This window comes from Schistocerca gregaria, chromosome 1 (assembly GCF_023897955.1).
Source record: "Schistocerca gregaria isolate iqSchGreg1 chromosome 1, iqSchGreg1.2, whole genome shotgun sequence".
Lineage (NCBI taxonomy): Eukaryota > Metazoa > Arthropoda > Insecta > Orthoptera > Acrididae > Schistocerca > Schistocerca gregaria.
The window spans coordinates 806628631-806654465 of record NC_064920.1 but is presented as its reverse complement, the minus strand read 5'-3'; the positions used below and the strand labels follow the sequence as shown (position 1 = coordinate 806654465).

General features: G+C 41.7%; 1 protein-coding gene across 5 annotated transcripts in view; it reads right to left on the bottom strand.

The window, feature by feature from the left end:
* Positions 1-25835, bottom strand: part of LOC126270601 (transmembrane protein 17-like) — a 58754-nt gene that overhangs the window by 19228 nt on the left and 13691 nt on the right. For 4 of the 5 annotated variants that reach the window (XM_049974086.1, XM_049974083.1, XM_049974085.1 and 1 more), the window contains exons 2-4: positions 15936-16039; positions 2935-3048; positions 2297-2543 (exon numbers count right to left, since the gene is read on the bottom strand). In XM_049974086.1, the coding sequence (XP_049830043.1) occupies positions 2301-2543; positions 2935-3048; positions 15936-16039 (461 nt within the window). In that variant the 3' untranslated portion in view covers positions 2297-2300. Of the gene's footprint in view, positions 1-1708; positions 2544-2934; positions 3049-15935; positions 16040-25835 lie in introns of those variants that run through there. The other variant, XM_049974082.1, reaches the window with a different exon arrangement.

The window sequence follows — 25835 nt, the reverse complement described above, 5'->3', positions numbered from 1 at the left end:
CCTCATCTCCCCCCCCCCCCCCTCCCGCCTTCCACGTTTTCTACATCTCCTTGACTAGTTTTCCAATGTTGGCACCAGAAATCTTGTCATATTGCACCCACCACGACGAGAGTTTCAAAACACCTCATAACATCCAAGCTAAGTGTATAGCCAACTGCTGTTGCCACCAGAGTGAATGCTGCAGTAGCTCTTGACATGTATGTGATACTGAGTCTATGGCATTTGGGAACTCCCAGCTTTCTAACCCTAATAATGCTGTAGCAGAACTGTGTGCTTCACTTTTAAAATTTTGCTCATATAACAGATAAATAGTAGGGCTGTAATCTATCCTGCCTACCAGCTGAACCAGGGTTGCCAGAAGTGAAATTCCCTGATATTTCCTGGCAAGTTTTAGTATTTTCTCCTGACAAATTTTGAGAGCTCAAGGGTAAGTAAAGAAATGAGCTGACAAAAAAGTGAGGACTTTTAATGAACTGCTTTTAGATGGAGAAAGCAGCCAAATGGTATGTATGTTTTATTAAGACCACTAATGTTATTTTATTTCAATAAAATGAAAAACAATTGGTCACAAAAAAATGCATTTCGTTGGAGTCACAAGACAGATTTAAAATACCTTCACTGATTTCAGAAATAACTTCAGAAAAAAGTAGACCTCTTGAAAGAAGTGGAGAAGAATCGTTTAAACAACACTATATGTGACCGCCAATGAAATGTTGATTCTACTATATTTGCTATCATTGGTTATTACGCACTGTGTTATGTTTATTATTTTACAGATACTGTGTGATTTTTCTCTCAAGGAATATATGAGTACATAGCTTATAAACTACCAGCCACTGCCACAATTTTCTTCTTTCTTATAGTCCATACTTTCCAACATATAAACTACTTTTGAAGTGCCAAAATGTATTGGAATAAATAAGCTGTCTACAAAACACCGCACTGTACAATGTACTTGCGGTGAGACAGTCTCAATTCGTGAAACCCACTGCCCGTTGCCTCTGGCCCACTGAGCAGCACAGCAGTCCTGGGTCCATGGATAAAACACAAAAATGTACTTCATTACATGACACACAAAGCGACCTGGCCTGCAGGCAGATCGGTGAGACTAGATCAGATGGGCAGAGCCTGCACATTAGTGGGAAACGATGGGCTTCAGATCAGCATGCCCAATCCGTTAGAGATACCCAAAGAAATGGCCTGCAGTTTTGGTCTGTTATGGAAGTCCACTCATATGGACAGCTATTCACGAGTCCCCAGACACCATGTTGATGAAATGAGACCATGGTGACATGGTAAATACGAGGGCTATGCCGAAAATTTTAGCGGAGTGTGTATAAAAAAAAGGGGGGGGGGGGGTGATGTGGTAACACTCGCACTTTTTCCTTCTCCAGAAAGTCCATCGTTCTGGTAACTGTGTGTGCAAATGCATTGCCGTGATGCAGCAGAAGGTGCCCACTCTTGGACTTTGGATGCTGTGACTTCCATGTGGCGATGACTTTTGGAAGACAATCGTTCACGTACCATTCAGCATTGACTGTACGACGTGTGTCCAAGGTCATAAAGGTGAGATGCCCAATCTTTGTGAAAAAAGTTGCCACCATCTTTTTGCCAGAGCTCCGACTTCGTCGAACTTTTGTGGGTGGTTCCTCCCCTGGAAAGCACCACACAGAAGACTGTCTCTTCGTTTCAGGGTCATAACGATAGACCCACGTTTCATCACCTGTGACGATATTGTAGGTGTCTTGGGACTTCCCCCCACTGAATTTTTCGTATGATTGCTCAGCCACTGACAGGCACATATAGAAGACAATCACACTCCCACAATTAAATTTTTGGCCATAGCCTTTGTCACAAAACTAGAGCGCACACACACATTCACATAATCATTCATACACAGCTAATGCACACATGACTGCTGTCTCCAGCCGCTGTGTCAACAGTCTCTGAGAATCAGCTCCAAACAAATCACTCCTCACATCTCCCTGCCTCTCATCAGCAGCACTGACTGGAAGCTGAGGGGAGTGGCAGAAAGGGGAGAAGCAGGAATAATGAAGGAGTGGGGAAGCGGCACACGTACTTAGCTGTGCCCAGCCAGCGATGATGCATGACAAATCAGTGAACAAACCATTACCTCTACTGAGAGAAAAATGAGATTTTTCCAGTTTTTTTTCCTTCAAATTTCCTTGATTTCCCTGGCACTTTTGAAATTCCCTGATTTCCAGAACTTGGGGCAGCCCTGTGAATACATCTGTGAAATAATGGGTCCTTACGTAATGTTGAGTAAGAGTAATACCTTATCAATCATCCTTCTGCTGTGTAGAAAATAGTACACGCAAACGAGACTGCTCAGCATGGATCTTTGAAGAGTGGCGTAGTGCAAAAAAGCCAGTCAGTAACTGAATAATTAATAAAAGTACAGAAAATGACTGGACTATTTGCTCCAGTGGTTGTAGCATAATGTTCTGATTAAGCAACAAAAACAGCTGGAGAGGGAGCTGTGGAACCAGCGACAGCAACCAGAATCCAGCCAGTTCAGGTACCTGCACATAAAACATGTGATTGATGGCGTAATTTGTTGCAGGATAAAAGACACATTACAAGTAGCTCATTCACGACTAGGTAATTTTACACATTTCAACATAGCAAACATTCAATAAAACAAGTTCACGACAATGTTTTCTTCGTTGTTAAATTCATTGGTAGCATTACCTATCATAACAACTGTGATAAAACTGAACAGCTCTCCTTCTAATGAAGAGATTTAGATCTGACTAACTGCACATTATGAACAGTTTCCCTCCAGCCTCTCAAATAATTATAGCTCATTATTTCAGTTTACTCAGGTTTAATATTGATAAAGATCTAAAATTCTCTCTCTCAAAGAATAAGTCCATTAAATGGAAAACCAATGCTTAAAAGATTCTGTCTTACCTTGTCTGATAGGTTACCAATGTACCCAAAGTACAGTCTAAGACATTCATTAACCGCCGCTGTCAGAAGAACTGTAGAAACGAGGAACCGATATAAAACAGTAAGGCACCCATACTGTAAACAAATTAATATGTCACTTATTTGTGTTTACATACAATACCAGTAATCACTTCTAATAAGCTAATTTGGTAGTATTCTGTTTGTTAGGTACTTATTCTATATTTTAGTCTTATGATAATATCTAGAATACATTATTGTTTGTGTAGCATTCCATTACACAGGGGAAGCAGTTAACCTTTGCATCTCAAATAACTTTTGCCTATATGAATAGTGACTAGGGTCTTAAAAAAGAAAAAGGACCAATGTGTTTCCACAACTTCACGATATTCAGATGTTATGAAAGGGAAAGTTGCTACTCACCACATAGCGGAGATGCTGAGTCGCAGATAGGCACAACAAAAAGACTGTCAATATAAAGCTGTTTTGCAGGAACTACATTGCAGTTACAAGAGTTGAAGGGCATCTCAGAGTTTTTATTTCTTCCCTCTGTAGTGTAATTCTCTTTCCATACTACTGATTAGCAGTTGATATGGGGGAGAGACAGGATTGTAGTTAGCACTGATGTTATTCAATCTCTACATAGAGCAGACAATAAAAGAAACCAAGGAGTAGCATGGAAAGAGAACTACACTACAGAGAGAAGAAATAAAAACTCTGAGATTTGCTGACAACATTGTAATTCTGTCAGACTGACAGCACTGAAAGCCTCACTCGGCACCTGCACAAAGCACCTTCCAATTGCTAGCTGCCGACTTTACGGTTGCTAGTCTCCGAATGACTATTGTTCCACCTTTTCCCTTGCACCAACCACATTTTGCGTGCGCTAACTCACTTTTGTTTCAGGGGAGAAGCACACCAAGTTTTCATTTATACAATCCAAAAGTCTTAAGTGTGAATCAGCACATACTTTGTTGTATATTCATACCTTTTACAAAATCCTCCCATTTACACATATTAGTAAATCAACAAAAAAAATACATATAATTAAAGTCATCTTCCGCCAAATGATGCAAAGTGTTCTAACAGTGAAAAGAAAACATAGTGCATATCTTTACAGCATATCAAAGATTACATACCAAAGAAAACATACTTTATATGAAGCATAATTATCAGGAAAAAAATAATTTAGGATCTTAACTATGATGATACAAGTTGACATACAGATGCCCAAGCAGATGGGGAAAACTAAGGTGAATAACAATAGTGATCCTATAATGCTAGTTACAAAGCAACAAACATAGTAGAAAGATAAAATGAACTATTACAAGAAACCTCCTTTCTTTAAGGGGCCATTCGCCAAGAGTATCTAGGACAACTGGTGACCAGTCAAAATTTAAATCTCTTTCACTCTGTGGCTACAGACATGAAGAATAGACTGCATTTACACCTTTTGCTGTATCTGCTAAACCATTGGATAGCTCAAATGAAAAATGCATATTAAAGCATATACAGTTAAAACACTGACATTGAGTTAGAAAGTGATGCACCATCAGTGGTTCATCACAGTAAGAGCAAAGTGGCACACTGTCACCACTTTAACATATGAGAATGGCTGAAATGACAGTGTCCAATACACAGACTAATTAAAATTATGCCCTTACGATGCGACACAGGAGGGAAAGTTTCCCAAGTATGCCTCATCTAGGCTAAGATATAGGGATTACAATGTGTAGGAAATGTGCTCCCCTTCCAGGAACAATTGCAAGTATGAAGGAGAAAACATTCGCCATCAGGACACAGATTCTACATCATCTGAGTGTGAACGGAATGTAGTCCTGGTACAGAGGAACACGGTGACAAAAAAGTTTGCTCTAGCTGCTTCGCAGCAAGAACAATAATATAGTATTCACGATTTTGAGATGTGAAAGATATCTCCTGGGCCTCCACCACTCACTTCCAAGGTAGAAGAGCAGGACAGTAATGCGACGATTTTGAAACCTACGCAAAGTGCAGTCCCAAAGTGTTGGGCATATCAGACATGGTCCACTACAACATTGTTAACAAAGTGTTTTGGAAGATAGGTCTTTTTCCAGCAACATAATGAAGCTTCTCCCCAATGACAGAATAGGAAGTATAACTTACTTTTACTTTTTCGTGTCCGGAAACTAAAATTTGTTTGCCCAGTATTGGGCAATGTCCAATGCTTCTTCTTTAGCCAGCCATAGATCATCGAGAGTGCATCTGTGGGGGCAGGAGAGTATTGTAGAAGATGTTCCATGTCCTGTCGAGTGCCGCAGTCGCATTTGTCGTCATTTTCGTCCAACAAGACCCATTTGATCAGATTATATTACACAGGAGCCACCCCAGTTGTGATGTGGTTAAGCATACTCCAGATTTTCCAATCACCAGAAACACCGCTTGGTGGGTCCTCTCTTAGTGGATAGTAGATGGACGGTTCATCCAAGGCGCACCTTAGGAAATGGTGTCTGGATTTGAGTCTTCTGGGGCCACACACTACGCCAAATATTGAGTGACGGGCATCAAAGGTTTGTTTTAGCTTCTCGGTATGTTCATGGGCTTTTCTACGTGAGTCAGGGTTTGTGAAACCTGCGGTCCGGTGAAGATTTTCTATGGGGGTTGGTTTCATGCAGCCTGTCACTAACCTGCATGTTTCATTCAAGGTAATATCTACCTTTTGTACGTGGGTGGATCTGCACCATACCGGGCAGGCCTATTCAGCAGTTGAAGAGCACAAAGCTTGGGCTGAAGTTCTGACCACGGTAGGTTTGGCACCCCATTTGCTATTGGACAGCTTTCTTATTAGGGAATTTCGTGCTTCTACTTTTTTGCATGTTTTTTCGCAATGATATTTGTACGTCAATATTCTGTCCAGCATGACACCAAGGTAGGTGGGAGTATCTGTGTGTTCTAGTAATGTCCCATCCCAGGTAACATTAAGCCTGTACTTTGCCTGCCTTGAGTTCAGATGGAATGCACTCACTTGAGTTTTGGAGCAATTGGGTTTTAGAGAATTCTTTTTGTAGTAGGTTGACATTGTAGAAAGGGCGGTTTCTAGTTTCTCCCCGTATAACAATAACGAGAAGCAACAATAGAGATCCAAGACACATTCAGTGACAGAGAGGATTACATTTGTGAAATACTCTACCTGGTTACCACTGCTGGGGAATTGTTGATTGTCAAAGGTATCTAGTAAGGAGTAGAGCTTGTAGTCAGGTTTCAGAAGCTGATACACTGTCTTACACATGGATTGTACATGGTTCAGGAAGCAAATTATGCATACAGAATGTTCACTCAGGTACACTATGTAATCAAAAGTATATGGACACCCCAAAAACATATGTTTTTCATATTAGACCCATTGTGCTGCCACCTACTGCCAGATAGTCCATATCAGCGACCTCAGTAGTCATTAGACATCGTGAGAGAACAGAATGGGGTGCTCTGCAGAACTCGCAAACTTCAAATGTGGTCAGGTGATTGGGTGTCACTTGTGTTATATGTTTTTATGTGAGATTTCCACACTCCCAAACATCCCTAGGTCTACTTTTTCCGATGCGAAAGTGTAATGGAAATGTGAAGGGACACATACAGCACAAAAGCATACAGAACGATCTTCTGTTGACTGACAGAGACCGCCGACAGTTGAAGGGGTTTTAATGTGTAATAGGCAGACATCTATCCACACTATCACATAGGAATACCAAACTGCATCAGGATCCACTGTAAGTACTATGAGAGGCAGCTACAAGGATAACAAGGGTTGTGTGGTGTGGACTGGGCAGTTTTTTTAGGTTAGATGGCCTCGTGCAAGTACAGAAAGGGCAACAGCCTCAAAGGGTGTGGGGCAAAGTCAGGACATGCAGGGACCAAGCAGAAATCGGTATTGTAACTGTAAACTGTCGAAGCTGCGTTGGTAAAGTACCGGAACTTCAAGCGCCGATAGAAAGCACCAAAGCTGAAATCGTTATATGTACAGAAAACTGGCTGAAGCCAGAGATAAATTCTGTCGAAATTTTTACAAAAGCACAGACGGTATTTAGAAAAGATAGATTGCATGCAACCGATGGTGGCGTGTTTGTCACTGTTAGTAGTAGTTTGTCCTGTAGTGAAGTAGAAGTGGATAGTTCCTGTGAATTATTATGGATGGAGGTTATACTCAACAACTGAGCTAGGTTAATAATTGGCTCCCTTTACTGACCTCAACAGCATTAGTGGCAAAACAACTGAGAGAAAATTTGGAATACATTTCACATAAATTTTCTCAGCATGTTATAGTCTTAGGTGGAGATTTCAATTTACCAGATATAGACTGGGACACTCAGATGTTTAGGATGGGTGGCAGGGACACTATACTGAGTGCACTACCTGAAAGTTACCTCAAGCAATTAAAAAGAGATCCGATTCGTGGAGATATCTTGGACCTACTGGTAACAAACAGACCCCAACTTTTCGAATCTAAGCGCAGATCATAAGGCTGTTGTAGTATCCCCAGATATGGAAGTAAATAGGAATATTTAAAAAAGGGAGGAAGGTTTATCTGTTTAGCAAGAGTAATAGAAGGCAGATTTCAGACTACCTAACAGATCAAAACGAAAATTTCTGTTCCGACACTGACAATGTTGAATGTTTATGGAAAAAGTTCAACGCTATCGTAAAATGCGTTTTAGACAGGTACGTACCAAGTAAAACTGTGAGGGACGGGAAAAACCCACTGTGGTTCAACAACAAAGTTAGGAAACTACTGCAAAAGCAAAGGAGCTTCACTGCAAATTTAAACACAGCCAAAACCTCTCAGACAAACAGAAGCTAAACGATGTCAAAGTTAGCTTAAGGAGGGCTATGCTTGAAGTGTTCAGTGACTTCGAAAGTAAAACTATGTACCGACTTGACAGAAAATCCTAGGAAGTTCTTGTCTTACGTTAAATCAGTAAGTGGATCGAAACAGCATATCCAGACACACTGGAATGATAATGGCATTGAAACAGAGGATGACACGTGTAAAGCTGAAATACTAAACACTTTTTTCCAAAGCTGTTTCACAGAGGAAGACCGCACTGCAGTTCCTTCTCTAAATCCTCACATGAACGAAAAAATGGCTGACATCAAAATAAGTGTCCAAGGTACAGAAAAGCAACTGAAATCACTCCACAGAGGAAAGTCCACTGGACCTGACGGGATGCCAATTCGATTCTACACTGAGTTTGCGAAAGAACTTGGCCCCCTTATAACAGCCGTGTACCGCAAGTCTCTAGAGGAACAGAAGGTTCCAAATGATTGGAAAAGACCAAAGGTAGTTCCAGTTTCCAAGAAGGGTCGTCGAGCAGATGCGCAGAACGATATGCCTTTATCTCTGACATCGATCTGTCGTAGAATTTTAGAACATGTTTTTTTGCTCACTTATAATGTCATTTCTGGAAACCCAGAATCTACTCTGTAGGAATCAACATGGATTCCGGAAACAGCGATCGTGTGAGACCCAACTCGCTTTATTTGTTCATGAGAACCTGAAAATATTAGATACAGGCTCCCAGGTAGATGCCATTTTCCTTGACTTCCGGAAGGCACTCGATAAACAAAGTAAGAGCTTACGGAATAGCAGACCAGCTGTGTGTCTGGATCAAAGAATTTTTTGCAAACAGAACACAGCATGTTGTTCTCAATGGAGAGACGTCTACAGACGTCAAGTAACCTCTGGCATGCCATAGGGAAGTGTTATGGGACCATTGCTTTTCACAATATATATAAATGACCTAGTAGACAGTGTCGGAAGATACAGGCAGCTTTTCGCGGATGATGCTGTAGTACACAGAGAAGTTGCAGCATAAGAAAATTTCAGCGAAATGCAGTGGATAGGCACTTTGAGCAGGGAGTGGCAACTGACCCTTAACATAGACAAAATAGAAAGAAGGATCCTTTATTGTATGATTATATGATAGTGAAACAAACACTGGTAGCAGTTACTTCTGTGAAATATCTGGGAGTATGCGTGCGGAATGATTTGAAGTGGAAAGATCATATAAAATTAATTGTTGGTAAGCGGGTGCCAGGTTGAGATTCATTGGGAGAGTCCTTAGAAAATGTAGTCCATCAACAAAGGAGGTGGCTTACAAAACACTCATTCGACCTATACTTGAGTATTGCTTATCAGTGTGGGATCCGTACCAGGTCGGGTTGACAGAGGAGACAGAGAAGATCCAAAGAAGAGCGGCATGTTTCATCACAGGGTTATTTGGTAAGTGTGATAGTGTTACGGAGATGTTTAGCAAACTCCAGTGGCAGACTCTGCAAGAGAGGCGCTCTGCATCGCGGTGTAGCTTGATGTCCAGGTTTCGAGAGGGTGCATTTCTGGATGAGGTATTGAATATATTGCTTCCCTCTACTTATACCTCCCGAGGAGATCACGAATGTAAAATTAGAGAGATTCGAGCGCGCATGGAGGCATTCCGGCAGTCGTCGTTCCCGTGAACCATACGCAACTGGAACAGGAAAGGGAGATAATGACAGTGGCACATTGGGTGCCCTCTGCCACACACCGTTGAGTGGCTTGCGGAGTATAAATGTAGATGTAGATGTAGAGTTAGATGGAAGGTGAGAAAACTTGGATTTAATGGTCGAGCAGCTGTTCATAAGCCACACAGCATGCCAGTAAATGCCAAACAATGCCTCACTTGGGGTAAGGAGCATAAACATTGGATGACTGAACAGTGAAATAATGTTGTGTGGAGTGATGAATCACGGTACACAATATGGCGATCCGATGGCACGGTGCAGGTGTGGCGAATGCCCAGTGAACGTCATCTGCCAGCATGTGTAGTGCCAACAGTAAAATTCGGAGGCAGTGGTGTTATGGTGTGGTCGTGTTTTTCATGGAGGGGGCTTGCACCCATTGTTGTTTTACATGGCCCTACCACAGCACTGGACTACATTCATGTTTTAGGCACATTCTTACTTCCCATTGTTGAAGACCAATTTGGGGATGGCGACTGCATTTTTCAACATGATCGAACACCTGTTCATAATGCACGGCCTGTGGTGGAGTGGTTACATGACAGTAACAGCCCTGTAATGGACTGGCCTGCAGAGTCCTGGCCTGAATCCACTAGAACACCTTTGGGGTGTTTTGGAACGCCGACTTCGTGCCAGGCCTCACCGACTGACATCAATACCTCTCCTCAGTGCAGCACTACATAAAGAATGGGTTGCCATTCCCCAAGAAACCTTCCAGCACCTGATTGAACATATGTCTCCGAGAGTGGAAGCTGTCATCAAGGCCAAAGGTGGGCCAACACTGTATTGAATTCCAACATTGCTGATGGAGGGCGCCACGAACTTTTCTTTTAAGTCATTTTCACACAGGTGTCTGGATACTTTTGATCACATAGTGTGTGTGTGTCCAAGATGACAGACTTCTCTACATGGTGAACTAGCTATCTACTGCAGATGGAGAGGTCCAGGTGTGACAATGAATGTGTGGAATCTGAAAGAAATATGGGTTCACATGTGGTAAGGGAAGTCATATTAATCTGCTCTAGATCACCTGCCAGGAGTGTGTCCCTTGCACTGGCTCTTGGAGAGCCGCATATAGGATGGTGGCCATTGCAATTGCTGAGCAGGAAGACTGGTATTGGGAGCTGACCAGTAAGCTGTAGTATTTTCACTCTGTTATGAACAAGTGAGAGGAGTGCACAGTTAAGGCAGAGAGAACATGTTATCCTGGGAAGGGAAATACAAACAGTGACAGCTTGTAACCAAGTATTCAACTCTCAGATAAGTGCCACTATACCATGACGAACAGGAGCCCCTTCTCAGGAGGAAGGTAATAGCAACAGTAAGTGAAACCTTTTCCCTCACCCAGATATCCTGTATAGCCCACTTAAATTACAGAGGGCATTTGTGCAGCACGGTCTCCTGTGCAGTTAATGCAGTGACAGAAAGGAAATGTGCAGTCTCCCTCACTGTATAAGTTTGGCTGCATCTTAATAGGACTTGCAAGCGTGACTGAAACACTGACACTGGTAGCAATGCATGACGATGTGTGACAGGTTGAAGTGGTCTTGGGGCCATATTTTTGTTTCTTACACGCATATAACAGCTAAGGACCATGAATGTAAAAGCAACTGAAATTCAGTGGTATGTGATCTGATGCTGCATGCATTCAACTGGAAGATAACCATATTTAAGGATGTCAGGTGACAGTAGGGTTAGTGATCACCCTTGCAGCTTCGGACAGCTCGATTCTATATGCACTGGAATACAGGTTTCAGGAGGAGGAGGATTCTGTTCCATTATTTCTTCAGAAGTGGAGCTTCCCCAGTTGATTAGTTGGCTTTAAGGTTTAGGATCAGTTGACGATTTGTATCGGTGAAGTGGAGATTGACCAAACAAGGTTAGGGAACAGCACTGAAGTAGAAGAGGATTTCAGAGTTGGGGAATGCAAGGAACAATTCCTCTTGCATTTGTTAGGTGACGACCTGGACATTGGTACAAGAGATAAACAATAAACTTTCTTGACAGTATTCTCTGTTCAATTTTTGGTATTATATATGTGTCACACGAGACTTCTCGGTGTGGGTGAAGATTTGATAAATTGTTGTGGAGGTACAGTAGTAACAGACAAGGATGATACTTTAGAGCTTGAGGACTTTAGAATCCTGGTTCTGAATAGGCGGTAGCAGGTCTGTGTAGACATATTCACTTTGATTGTGGTGTAGCCACAAAAGTGCTGTTAGTGCAAGATGATGATATGAAACCTTTTCCCGTACACAGACATCCTGTATAGCAAGTACAGAGGGCATTCGTGGCAGCATCGCCTCCTGTGCAGTTAATGCAGTGAGGGACAGGGGATGTACAGTCTCCCTCCTCTGTATCTCTGCCACAATGTATGAGTTTGACTGCATCTTAAGAGGACTTACAAGTATGAGTTAAACACTGACACTGGTAGCAATGCATCAGATTGAGTATGTAGGGTCCCAGTAATGGCATAGCCTAACCTTATCTTCAGCAGAAGCTGTATCTGATTAAATGTCAGGAATGGGGAATGAGTAAGCACTAATTCACTGTTTTTCATCTTTGTGACTCAATGGATTGCTTTTACACACTGATCAGAAAAGCAACCTAAGATTCCCCCCCCCCCCCCCTCCCCCCCAATAAAGCAGCTTGGTAACAACTTTGCACAAGTAATTCAGTCTAGCTTTCACCGGTTTCGGGGCCTGAAATGCACTGTTTGCCTCAATTAGCTGGGTACCATTATACAGGGGAGTGCATGGCTTCATTGGACCAGCAACTGTATCCACTCCTTGCTGAAAAATGAATGGTTTTACATCAACAGAACTCTTAACCTTATTCGGTGTGTGTCACAAATAGCACAATGCCACTGGAATATTTGTAATTTTCTTGATTTCTTCCCATCTTCATTTGTTAAATGGAGGCAGAGTGGATGGGATTGGTGTGCTCATTGTAATTTGAGAGTCCCCCCAGATTGACAGTGTGTTTCTGATGGTTAGCTCCCTCCTTCTGGTGGTTTCCCACACAGAGAGAGTAACCCATCTTGGGTAACTGTTGACACCTCAGGTCACACCTGCCTAATTCCAGACAGAGCAACATACCAGGATGTATGTGCGATCCCTACCTGTTGACCCAGGTGCTGGGAATTACGTATTACCTAATCACCCTTTACGCGTAAAATGCATTAGCTGGCCCTTTGGAAACGTAGACTGTAATAACTAGCACACAATACTTAAAAATGTGTACTAAGATGAGAAAGTGAGTTGCAGCAGCTGGGTGTACAGATTATGTATCAAAGAAGGCAATGGCAATATTATTGTCCCTCACACAATCCAAATCAAATCAAATACACTCCTGAGGTGAAACACATGGCACAAAAATCTAATTTTTTTGGTAATTGGAGAAGCAAGCATGTGCAGAATATCACAATACACGTCTCGGAAAAGTCTGTGTCAAATAAATTCCAAGAATGTTCATGTACCCAAAAACAAACTCAAGTGACAGTATACATTTGACACAATACAAGAAATGGAAATGACTATCTTTGCAAGCACTGTGACACAAGATGAGACATTGCTCCACTAATTTGAAAATAAGATGAAGAGAAAATTATGTGGCATACACGAACTTGTTCAAAAACAGCGAACCAAATGTGTATCATTTTCAGGAAACATTTAAGGTTTCCGCAATTTACATGAAGACAGCCTTAAAGAGACTAGCTTTTGGATTAAAGGAGAACACTCCTCAAAAAGCACACACTTTGAGTCATCAACAGGCACACATATAAAGAGAAAAACTTGCTAGTTTTCACAGTAACCTATCTCTCTCACATTCACACTCACACTCACACACACACCTCCAGGGTGCCGAATGGATGCACAATACTGCATTTTGACAGGTGGACTAAGTTGTTGCAGTTGGGGGTTGTGTCGAGTGGAGGGGAGAGGGGTAGGGGGAGGGAGGTGTCGAGAGGGACTAGGGGTGAGTGACTAGTGACTCAACAGGAGGCATTTTGCCTGCTAGGAATGAGAGAGGGAGGGAGGGAGGGAGGGAGGGATGGATGGATGGATGGCAGGAGCATGGGCTAGGTATGTGATGCACAGTTGTCGGAGCCAGTGGGGAGATACGCATGCTAAATTTTGGAAGTGCTAACAGGACAGAAGAGGAAATATTGAGTGGAAGGTGTGGATGCAGTGGGTAACTGGAAATTGAGGCCAAGACAATTACAGAAACAAATAATGTGTTGCAAGTATAACTCCCATCTACATAGTTCAGAAAAGGCTGGGAGTGGAGGTGGCGTAGGGGTGGGATAGAATGTTGTGTAGGATGGATGGGCGATTGAACACCACTTTACGATGGTTGAGAAGGGTTTGGGGTAGGATGTCCCTCATATCAGGGGATGATGAGAGGTAACCAAAGCCCTGATGAAGGATACTGTTAGGTTGTTTCAGTGCAGAGTGATAGTTGTTGACTTGAGCGTGCTCCTCTGTAGTTTATTCTTGGGAATGGTGGGAAGATTGGGAATGTGCGAGGATATGGCACAGGAAATATGTCTGTGGACTAGGTCCACTGCATAGTGCCTTTCTGTGAAGGCCTTTGCGAGACCTTCAACACACTGGGCAAGTGAGTTCCCATCACTGCAGATAAGACGTCTGTGGGTGCCCAGGATCTATGATAGGGATTTTTTTTTGTGCAGAAGAAATGACAGCTGTTGAAATGTATGAAATGTATGAAGTGTTGGTGGTTAGTTGATTTAACACAAACAAAGGTGTGGATGGAGCCATCAGACATTGAGATCCACATCGAGGAAAGTCGCGCACTGGATGTGGCAGAAGGTATTGAGGTTGTGAAGGAATGAGGATAGGGCATCTTGGTTTTGAGTCATTATTGCTTCACAACCTCAACACCTTCTCTACCACCCACTTCATTTGATCCCCTCAACCCAACATGCCACCTTCCTTGATGTACCTTCAATCTCTTTGATGGTTCCATCCAAACCTCTGTCCACATAAACCACTATCCACCAACAGCTATTATCTTTCGACATCTGCCATCCCTTTCACCCCCCCCCCCCCCCTCCATACAGCCTAGCCACTCATGGACAACATATCTGCAGTAACAAGAATCCCCTTGCACAGCATGCTGCAGATCTCATGAAAGTCTTCACAGACAGTCACTACTACCTCATCCACAAACAAATTTCCTGTGCCATATCCTCACACTCTCCCAATCTACTGACCTTCCCAAGAATAAACTACACAGTAGCTTTCCCAAGTTACCCAGCATGGTACTGGACTAGAAGTACTAAACCACATCCTTCATTATGTCCTGAAATGGGATACATCCCACACAAGATCCTTCCCACTCTTTCCTAAAGTGGTGTTCCATCGCCCACCCAACCTACACAACATCCTAGTCCACCACTATGCTATCTGCCGTCCGAACCAGTTACCACAGAAATCATATCCCTCTGGAATGTGAAGGTGCAAAGCCTGTCCAATCCACACATACAACACTTTCTACTCCAGTCCTGTCACAGGCTTATCCTACCACTTTTGAGTCCAGGCCACCTGTGAAAGCAACCACGTCATATACTAACTTTGCTGCACAGCCTTTTAATTAGGTATGACTATCATTCAGCTGTCCATTGAATGGCCACTACCTAACTGTTGCCAAGAACAAATCTGACCATACAGTGGCACAACATTTAGCTATGCATAACATACTCTCTTTCAATGGCTGCTTCACAACACAGAGCACCTGGATCCTTCCCTGCACCTCTAAGCTACAGAGACGGGAGTTCTCCTTATAACACATTCTTCGCTCCTGCAATTGTCCTGGTCTCAAACTCCAGTAAACCACTGTACCCACACACTCCACTCAACATTTTCCCCTTTCTCCATCCCATTACCCTATCCCAGATTCATGTCCTGACGTCACCTTCAGCATGCGCCACTCCCCACCAGCTCCGACAACTGTGCATCACATGCCTAGCTGGTGCTCCTGCCGTCCTTTCCTCTCTCATTCATAGCTGGTAGGCTTGTTGCCTCCCACCAAGCTGCTATCCCCTCACTCCAACCCCTCTTCCTGCCTCTCATCGTTTGTGTTTAATTCAAAAGTATTCATGTTCTATCACAATTTTTCTGCAAAGTGAAAGATGTATTGTCTGACTGTCAGGCAGAGAACAAATGAAAGCTATCATCACAAAAGGTAGGCTTCATTTAATTATTATTAGTGTCAGAGTGCTACACTACTTAGGCGTGAGACAACATTCATACAGATTTTAAAAAATAAAATATAATATCATCATTATAGCTGAATTCCATAATTGTTAATGTATAGGCCTACAAGAAGTGTGCTTAGAAAACCACACGATTCTCATTATTCTACAGCTAAATAATTTATATTTTACAGTTTTGTTATTCTAAATGACTATTACAATTGCTCATTACATAAAACACCTAATTATACAGTACCTTGAAATGAAACATAACTGTCATAGAAGAAAGCCAAACTGGGAAGAAGATCACACTGAAGTACAACGCCATCTGTAGAGGAAGGCTGGAAAGTGCTTCTGTTCCTGCAAATAGTAAACTTGTCTCATAAAGCTGCTATTTAATATTGCCATAAAAATGCATGGGGCAGTGCAAAAAAAATTAGTACACCCTTTTAGAGCTTTCCAGTTCACCTAAGATTTATTGTTGCAACAGTGCAGATGAAGTACATGAAATGATTACATTTACAGATCAATAGCACAAGAAGATTTTAGGTACCAGATATTGACCCATGCCAAAATACTCATATTACTGCATGGGTGTGCATGCAGGCACTGACTCTGGCATCCAGTCACTCATACATATGGCAAATACTGTCCTGGGATATGTTATACCACCCCTGCACGTTCACATAGTTCTGTAAGAATTGTTGGCTGACGAGTTGCACAAGTCACTTCTCATCCCATTGTACATCTAAATCATTATTCTGCCATTCACATTTAAGTGCTTGGCAGAGGGTTCATCGAACCACAATCATACTATTTCTATACCATTCCACTCCTGAACAGCGAGCGGGAAAAACGAACACCTAAACCTTTCTGTTCGAGTTCTGATTTCTCTTATTTTATTTTGATGATCATTCCTACATATGTAGGTTGGGCTCAACAAAATATTTTCGCATTTGGACGAGAAAGTTAGTGACTGAAATTTCGTAAATAGATCTCGGTGCGACGAAAAACGTCTTTGCTTTAATGACTTCCATCCCAACTCGCGAATCATATCTGCCACACTCTCTCCCCTATTACGTGATAATACAAAACGAGCTGCCCTTTTTTGCACCCTATCGATGTCCTCCGTCAATCCCACCTGGTAAGGATTCCACACCGCACACCAATATTCTAACACAGGACGAACGAGTGTAGTGTAAGCTGTCTCTTTAGTGGACTTGTTGCATCTTCTAAGTGTCCTGCCAATGAAACGCAACCTTTGGCTCGCCTTCCCCACAATATTATCTATGTGGTCTTTCCAACTGAAGTTGTTCGTAATTTTAACACCCAGGTACTTAGTTGAATTGACAGCCTTGAGAATTGTACTATTTATCGAGTAATCGAATTCCAACGGATTTCTTTTGGAACTCATGTGGATCACCTCACACTTTTCGTTGTTTAGCATCAACAACCACCTGCCACACAATACAGCAATCTTTTCTAAATCGCTTTGCAACTGATACTGGCCTTCGGATGACCTTACAATCACTTTCACGTGATCCTCTGATGGCCCCAGACGAGCTACACAAGTCAATGCTGTGGCATGTGTGGAAAACGAGCTATGGATGTACATGTCCATAGTCCCACTGGTAATAACCGGTTCGCAACAGTTCTTGCTGACATGTCTTATCTGTACTATGGTAGCTGTACGATCAGCCACTGCTGCCCTTACAATATGACGATCTTGGTAGGCGACTGTGTTGTGGACATCCAGAACCTCATCTACAGATGTGGGAATGTTCATGTGACTGCTGATATCACCACCGTTGCACAACTGACGCAGCACGTCCAACTTGTGTGGCCATTCTCCTAAAAGTCCATCCCGCCACTCGGAAAGCCACAATCTGACATCTTTCAAACTCACTCCCTTGCTGTAGCAAGCACAAGTAAGTATCTGTGGCATGGTTGCCTGCTTGCTTCAAATGTCTGCAGCACCCAATTCTTCTTTCTTTGATCATTCCTTTTTAAAGGGTAGAGACAGATGGCACACTGGTAGCCGAGTCACTACGCTATCTGCTGGCAGACGACACTGAAAAGATTATCAGTACATTCACTATCCCACAGGTGGCATGTGCCATCATCGGATAAAATCAACATCATTTTTCCATATGTACTAATTTCTTTCCAACACACACACACACACACACACACACACACACACACACACACAGAGATAGAGAGAGAGAGAGAGAGAGAGAGAGAGAGAGAGAGAACCACGTGTTATTTTTATGTGTCTATTATTATGATTTAGTGGCAAGTGCTGCTTCCAAGTGAGTGTCAATCCAATACTATGCCTCGTTTGTGTCAAGAGTGAGTCAGTAGGCCTATAAGCTTCCCAGCATACTGCATACTTTTGTGTTTTTTGCCAAAACTGAATAGGAATGATACAAATTTTATTAATTATTCTTATTTTAATTAGTAGCAATGGATATAAGTTTTGTTCCTTCAAAGGACCTTCTCTTCAATGCACAACATAGTGCATTAGAATAATTTGACACAATTCATTACATGTCCAGCAGTAATCATCACAACTGTGCCTTCTGCAAACTACCATAGCACAAAATATTCCTTATTTATTTGCTACAAAAGAATAGAGTGCTTGATATGTAAACCAACAACTAACTGCTCCTAGAGTTTAATGTTATTGCAGCTGGTAAGTTGGCAAAAACGGCACAATGTATCCTCATTAACACACAATATAACTGCCAATACAAGCAACATATCAAAAATTATGCGCTTCCTCATTAATCATTCCTTACAACAAAACCAGATAATATTAACTGTCTAAAGACTTGGCATCACAGGACAAACCATCTGATATCAACCTATGAATCTACACCTACTCCTAAACTATGCAAACCACCTTAGAGTTTGTGGGAGAGAGTACCGCTAGCATTACTATCCTTCTTGCCCTTGCTCTGTAGATTGCAAATAGTGCAAGGGAAGCATGACTGACAGTAAACCTCCACATTGGCTCTAATTTTCTCATCGGGGTAATTTTGCGAGATGTACTTGGGAAAAGTAATATGTTGCCTGACTCCTCCCCGAACTTATTCACCAGGAAACTCTACAGTAAAACTTTCCTCAGTGCACAATGCATCTCTTGCCGCATCTGCCACAGGGGTTTGCTGGGCATTTCTGTAACTATCTCATGTTGACTAAATGATCACTACGTGAAACACACCACTTTTTATTTGATAGTCTTTCTTCCATTAATACAATCTGGTTGGGTCTCAGACTGATGAGCAATAGTCTGAAAGGTTGAGTGTTTTGTAAGCCATTTTTTTCATTAAGACTCTTCCAATCGCATCCGCTTCTCTTACAATTTGTTTTATGTGGTCATTCTACTTTTGGCAGCTCTGAATTGTTACCACCATGTATTTTACAGTAGTTACTATTTCCAGAGACTTGTTGCCAACAGTGCAATCGTAAAGTGGTAGATTTCTTCATTTATTTATGCACAAGGCGCTACATTTATTTACCTTCAGGATCAACTGCCAATCCCTACACGAATCATACATGCTCTGCAGGTTTTCCAACAATTCACTACAAGACATTATCCACTACGTCATTTATATGTATCGTAAATGGTAATAGCCCTATCACCCTTCCTTGGGGCACTCCTGAAATTACCTTAACACCAGTCAGTTTTGTTCCTTTAAGAATAACTTGTTGGATTCTAACTGTGAAGAATATTCTGCTACCCAAGTAACCACTTACTTATTGAGCAGGGCCCAAAATTCTCCACCTGTAGCAGAGGTCAAGAAATTTGCATCCAAGATTGACACAGAATTGTTCAAGTTTCTGGTTTAGGCCTTCCACTCAGTTCTAAATCAATAGACAATGACTGACTCTGGTTACGATTATACAAATAGTGAGTTGAGCTCACATCCCATGGGTGAAGCTACCTGCCTTCAGCAATCCAGCCAGCCAGCTAAAGGATCTGACAGCCTCAGAACTCAAGCGGCAAGTGTCTGTGCTGACATGAGCTATGATTTACAGCTAGCAGAGCTTCCTCCACAGCTCAGACAAAATCTTCTGGCAAGCAAACCAAATGCGTATTGACGTATTTTCCTAACATCTTTGCTATTTCCCAGATAAAATCTTCTGGCAAGCAAACCAAATGCGTATTGACGTACTTTCCAAACATCTTTGCTATTTCCCAGAGGGTCCCTATTACCCATTTAACATTGAAGCTCTCAAAATGACCAGGATATCATTTTCTGCACTTGTCCAGACTTCAGGAAAATCTGGCCACTGGCTCAACAGTAGAGGCATTCCGTGACCTGCATCGGAAGAGACAAAGTGATTCCAATGGCACCAAAGATATCACAGCTTTCACCATTGGAGCCCTACGGTCACTGCAGTTCAGAGTAGTAGCCTAAAGCCTGTTAATCAGGGCCAATGCCGGTTCTTGCTGTTTTCAGAGAGCAGCCAATTACCTTTGTGTTTGTTCACAACAAGCACAGTCCTTATCCATTTTGTACTGTATAAAAACGGCATAAAAATCACCAAAAAATACAAACTAAGCTGTCTGAGCTAACTGAGAAGGAACAAACAGACTGCAGCAAGAGAGTAAATCACCCAAATCACTATTACAGTTTTATGCACAGAAAATATAAACAAGAAAAAAACTACCACCAAAATGTGCTCTACAAAACACTCATTCTACACTAAAGATCACAATATTTGAAAATTTTTAAAATAAAAATAAATACCACCACCATAAACAGGCACATTCTGTTCACTAAAAAGTCAGGCCAAAAACAAATATCCAAAAAAAAATTTAAAAATAAAAAAATCTCCAGTCACTTAGAATATATTTGGAACTGCATTATATAATGCGCAACCAACCATAGCTGTTGATTTTCGTCAGTTTAAACTCCATATACACTATTTGTATCAAATGAGAACAAACTATACATAAAGTGTATACGATGACTACAACTAATGCCTCTTCAAACATTATTCGCACATAAACTGTACCTCTTATGTGCAATGTGTCCCATCATTATATATGGAATATACTTACAAAATCTACTCATCTGTATATTCTATCAGGCTGGTGCATAACTTCAGAGCATTTTTGTTTTGCATGTTGGTATTCTGGTTGCTATGGGTTTATTTATCGATGTCACTTTTTATTTGTAGTTCATTGTTGCTATTTGAGTTTGCATTTTGCTATTTGGAGATAGTGAGTGGAGCTGTGGACTCTAAATATAGAGTACCGAGTAGAGAAATCGGAACATTTCTATTCTTCCGTCCGAGTTCAGTAAAGTGACGACAGCAGCAGAGGCAGCCACACACATTTGCACCGCATATGAGGATAATGCCACTGGACAGAGCACAGAAAGAAAATGGGGCTCTCATTTTGAGGAGGATCATATTGACATTAGTGACTCTTCACGTACAGGAAGCCCTTCGGCATTTGTTGTAAGTCATTTAAATACATTAATCCATGATGATCCACATCAGTATTCATGAGAATTGGCAAAAGTGATGAACTGTGTTCATTCCATCATCATGTTACATTTGCATGCAATGGGGAAGATTCAAAAATGGAATGTGTGAGTATAGCATGCTCTACGCAAAATCACAAAAATCAGAGGGTGACCATACATGCACCTCTGCTTGCTCATCATCAATTGGCTCGTGAACAACCCCACCCATTCCTACCCTGTACCACTACTCATGGTGAGAAATGGTGTCTTTATGCTAAGAAACTCCCTGTACAAAGGCCTGTGCATCCACAAAAGATTATGTTATGCGTCTGGTGGAACAGCAACAGTGTAATGTACTATGAATTACTTCCCTGAGGTATAACCATCACTGTTGACATTTATTGTCAACAACTGAGACATCTTGCAAACACAATCAAAGACCAACGAGCAGTAAGACTGTGTGATGTGACGCTTCTGCCGATAATGGCTGCCTGCTTTCTGCTAGACTGACAAATACATTATCAAGGAGTTCAGTTGGGAAGTCACTCTCCAAAAACTTAATCTTGCTCCCTCAGATCTTCACCTTTTCTGCTCTCTATATAACAACCTTCAAGGGACTTCCTTTCTGGATGAAAGTGCACTCTGAACATGGCTCAACAATTTTTTCACCTCAAAATCCTATGGTTTCTACAGTTATGGAATCATCATTGGCAGACTGTTGTAAACAGTGAAGGGGAATATATTGTTGGTGATAAAGTCTGTTATGTGTATCTGCTGTGCTTATTAAGCTTACAAAACAACACTACAAACTTATGCACCAACTGAATACAACTGTAATGACTACTCAATCTGAAATGTTCTACATGTGCATTATAATCTCCAACGAGGCAAGATGATCAATTTAAGTATGGGCATCAACAGCTGATTTGGCTTTCACAATATAGCTTCATAGTTTGATTGGAATCATTCATTTACTTACTGATCTTTATAACTGGACTGTGTATGTACACAGAACTGCCAAAACATTACGACCACTTCCAACCGTGACGTTGGATGCTGCCTGGTGGCACCATGGGCACGTGATGTTGTAACAAAAGTATGTAAGAGGAGCAGGTATGGACAGGGGACAACCCTAGTGAAGGTATGGGCTGCAAATGAGAAAATCCCCTGAGATAAGTGACTTTGACAAAGGGCACATTATTATTATTATTATTATTATTATTATTATTATTATTATTATGCAGAGCCTGTCAATGAGTGTCTTGAAAATGGAAAAGCTGGTTGAATATTCATGTGCCACTGTCATAAGTTTCTACAGAAAGATGTTGAAGGACAGTGAAACTACCACTAAGTGCTTAAAGGTTGTACATCAATGATTCTTGACAGAACATGGAGTTCAGATTCTTGTCTGCTCTGTAAAGTAGAATAGATGGTGAATTGTGGCACCTCTGCCGAAAGAACACAATGCTGGTGGACGCACAAGTGTTTTGGAGCACATTGTTCATAGTACATTGTTGAACATGGAGCTCCACAGTAGCCTACCCCTTTGTGCTCACGAGTTTACCCCTTTGTGCTCACATGTTGACACAAAGACATCATCAGTCATTGTTGCAGTGGACACAGGACCATCAGGATTTGACCATCGACCAATGGAAATGTGTCGGCTCTTCGGGTGACACACATTTCTGCTACACTAGGTCGCTGGTCATCTCCACAAGTGCTGTTATTGAGGTGAACGGCAGCTTGAAACTTGCAGTGCACCACTGACACAAGCTGGTTTGAGCAGTATTATGCTATGGGAGACATTCTCCTGCACTTGCATGAGACCAGTGGTAGTAATCAAATACACGCTAACAGCTGTGAACCACCTGCATCCCTTTATAATTGATGTCTTCCCCAACAGTGACCTCATCTTTCAGCAGTATAACTGTCTGTGTCTCAGAGTCAGAAGCATGCTACATGGTTTGAAGAGCACTGTACTGATCTCACATTGATGTCTCGGCAACCAAATCTGCCTGATGTAAATCCTAAAAAACCCATCGGGGTTACTACCGGGCACCATCACCGTGTATGCAAATCAGCGGGCCGTTACTTACGCGAATTACCATGACCTGTGCATGAACATCCACTGCCACATACCTCCACAGACCTACAGACAAACTGTCAGATCCCCAATATGCAGAATCAGTGATGTATTTGATTTGGAAGATGGACAAACAAGTTATTAAGCAGGTGATCATAATGTTTTGGCTCATCAGTGTACATAAAAAAGCAAAATCTGTCGTTACTGTTGGTTCATAAAGTATTAAGATGTACTATATACTCCTTAAGCAAGTAAGAAAAGAAGATTAAGCACCTTAACTAATTTTTATCATCTTACAATTTAGTGACATGGGGTTCAGTACTTGAGTTTTCTGTCCATTTGAACTGGAAGACACCACAGAAGGTATGAAGAACATAAAATCTAAAAAACAGAAGGCACTGATGGTACTTTCCCTGACTTCCTGTTGCACTATGTTCCTACTACTGTCAAATGGCCGAACACCATCTTTTCAAATATCTTAGAAACCTGTCATCTGTCTCTGCTCTTCAAGAAAACTTGTATAGAGCAAGCTGGATTTGGATCAGAAAGAGGATGTGAAGTACAGGTGCCAATAGTAACTCTCATAAAAAAAACTGCTATGAGAAGCAGAAGATAAACATGAGGGTCTAACTGCAGCCTATGATACCATCAAGCATGATAGACTCCGCTGAAATTCATCAGCATCATTTTGTGTCAGAGACCAACCACTCTACTTGGCAACATATTGAATAACAGATGCTTACAGGTATCCTCAGAGAAATCTAATAATAGAATTCACAAAATAAATTATGCTACCCCACTTGGTTCCCGTTTGGCCTCACTTCTTTTTAACTTCTACACACTGGCTGTATTTGCACATTTGGCTGCATTTTCGCAGAACATGTACATATGACAAACAATGACACTGGTAACATGCATTGGGCTATGTACAATGGGTCTTACATTGATGACGTCATAGCCTGTGTGTATACAGAATAGGGATCCATGACATCACTGCTTGTCTTCATCTTCTACAGTAGCTTCAGCTGGTAAGTGTACAGAGTAGTGATCCGATAAGCACTAATTCACTGGCTATCCTCTTTATGACTCGACAGACAGTGATCGTGCCCTAATCGGAAAGGTAACCTTGTATTTCTCTCTCTGTCAGACTGCCAAGCATCCATGAGGTAACAACACCATGCACGTAATTTAGCACAAAATGGACCTCTAAACGAATGCGGTATCCATGGAGGAGTATAGGATCCAACACTGTTTGTCTCATTTAGCAGGGTTCCATTTCACAGACGAGTGCTTGGCTTCACAGGACCTGCAATTGTACCCACTCCTCACTGAATGGTGAACGAATTTAACTTAACAAAACCCTTACCCATTTTTGTGTATGATGCAACTGGATGATTCATTATTTCCTTCCTTTCTTTCCATTTCAGTTTGTCAGACAGATGCTGAGAGGACTGGTTTGGTATGCTCATTGTGATATGATCCCTCATGTTGCCAGAGTCATTGATTGCATGGTCCTTCACTCAGGGGTTTTTCATACAGGGGTATTAACACATCTTACATGAATATTCACACATCTTACACGAATATTCACATCTACCAAACTATAGGAAGAGGGACCAATTGAGGGGGTCGGAGCAACAGTGGTCTAACCCTCTCCAATATGGAAAATGAGATACTGGTGCCATCTGTTGTCTAGTGAGGTGAACTACCTTTCTATCATGTGGCATACACCAATATCACCTTGTACATATTGTTTAGAAGCCACTAATTTCTTCCCTCGAACAAACTTCCATTTTGTTTGGGTGCAACATTGGTCCAACCTCAAACAGCCAATGAGGGGTCAGTATCTGGATCATGAGTAATAACATCGAGTACGGCTGACAATCAGGGCAAGAGTGATGTCTCAAGCAATGACAATAACAAAGAAACAGTGGAGTATTGTGGAAGGAAAAGGACAAGGTGTATACACTCCTGGGACAGGAATATAAAGAAGAGGAAAAGAAATGCAGGAGAAGAATATGTAGGGAGAACAGACAAGAAAGTCCACAAACACAAACTAGGCCCACCAAGTGGTTGTCAACGTGTAAGTGTTATGCATGTTTCAGTGAAGAACAATGCGAAACAGTGTTCAAAAGGTTTTGGAATACGTGTGACTTAGTTTACAAAATGCGTATATTAGTGGGTGTGTGAAAGTAAACCTAGTGAAGAAAAGATATGGAGGCAAGTGGAAATGAGAGCAGGAGACAACACACCCATGAGTATTGTATTTCGTTACATGGTAGTGATAAAAGAGTTTGGAAACAGGCATTCATATCTTTGATTGGAGTCAGTAATGGTAGACTTTCGAGGGCAGTTTCACAGAAACAGACTGAGGGAACACCACAACAAGATGGTCTTGGAAGACACGGAAATAGAACCAATAAAATTAGTGATCATTAGTCCAATTCAGTTGTAAATCATATTAACAGTTTTCCATTGTGTGAAAGTCATTATTCGAGAGCTTCTGCTCCAAACAGAAAATATTTGCAGCTATGATGTATAAACTTTATGTTACTTGGATGAAAAAGGAACATAATACTGAAGGTATTGT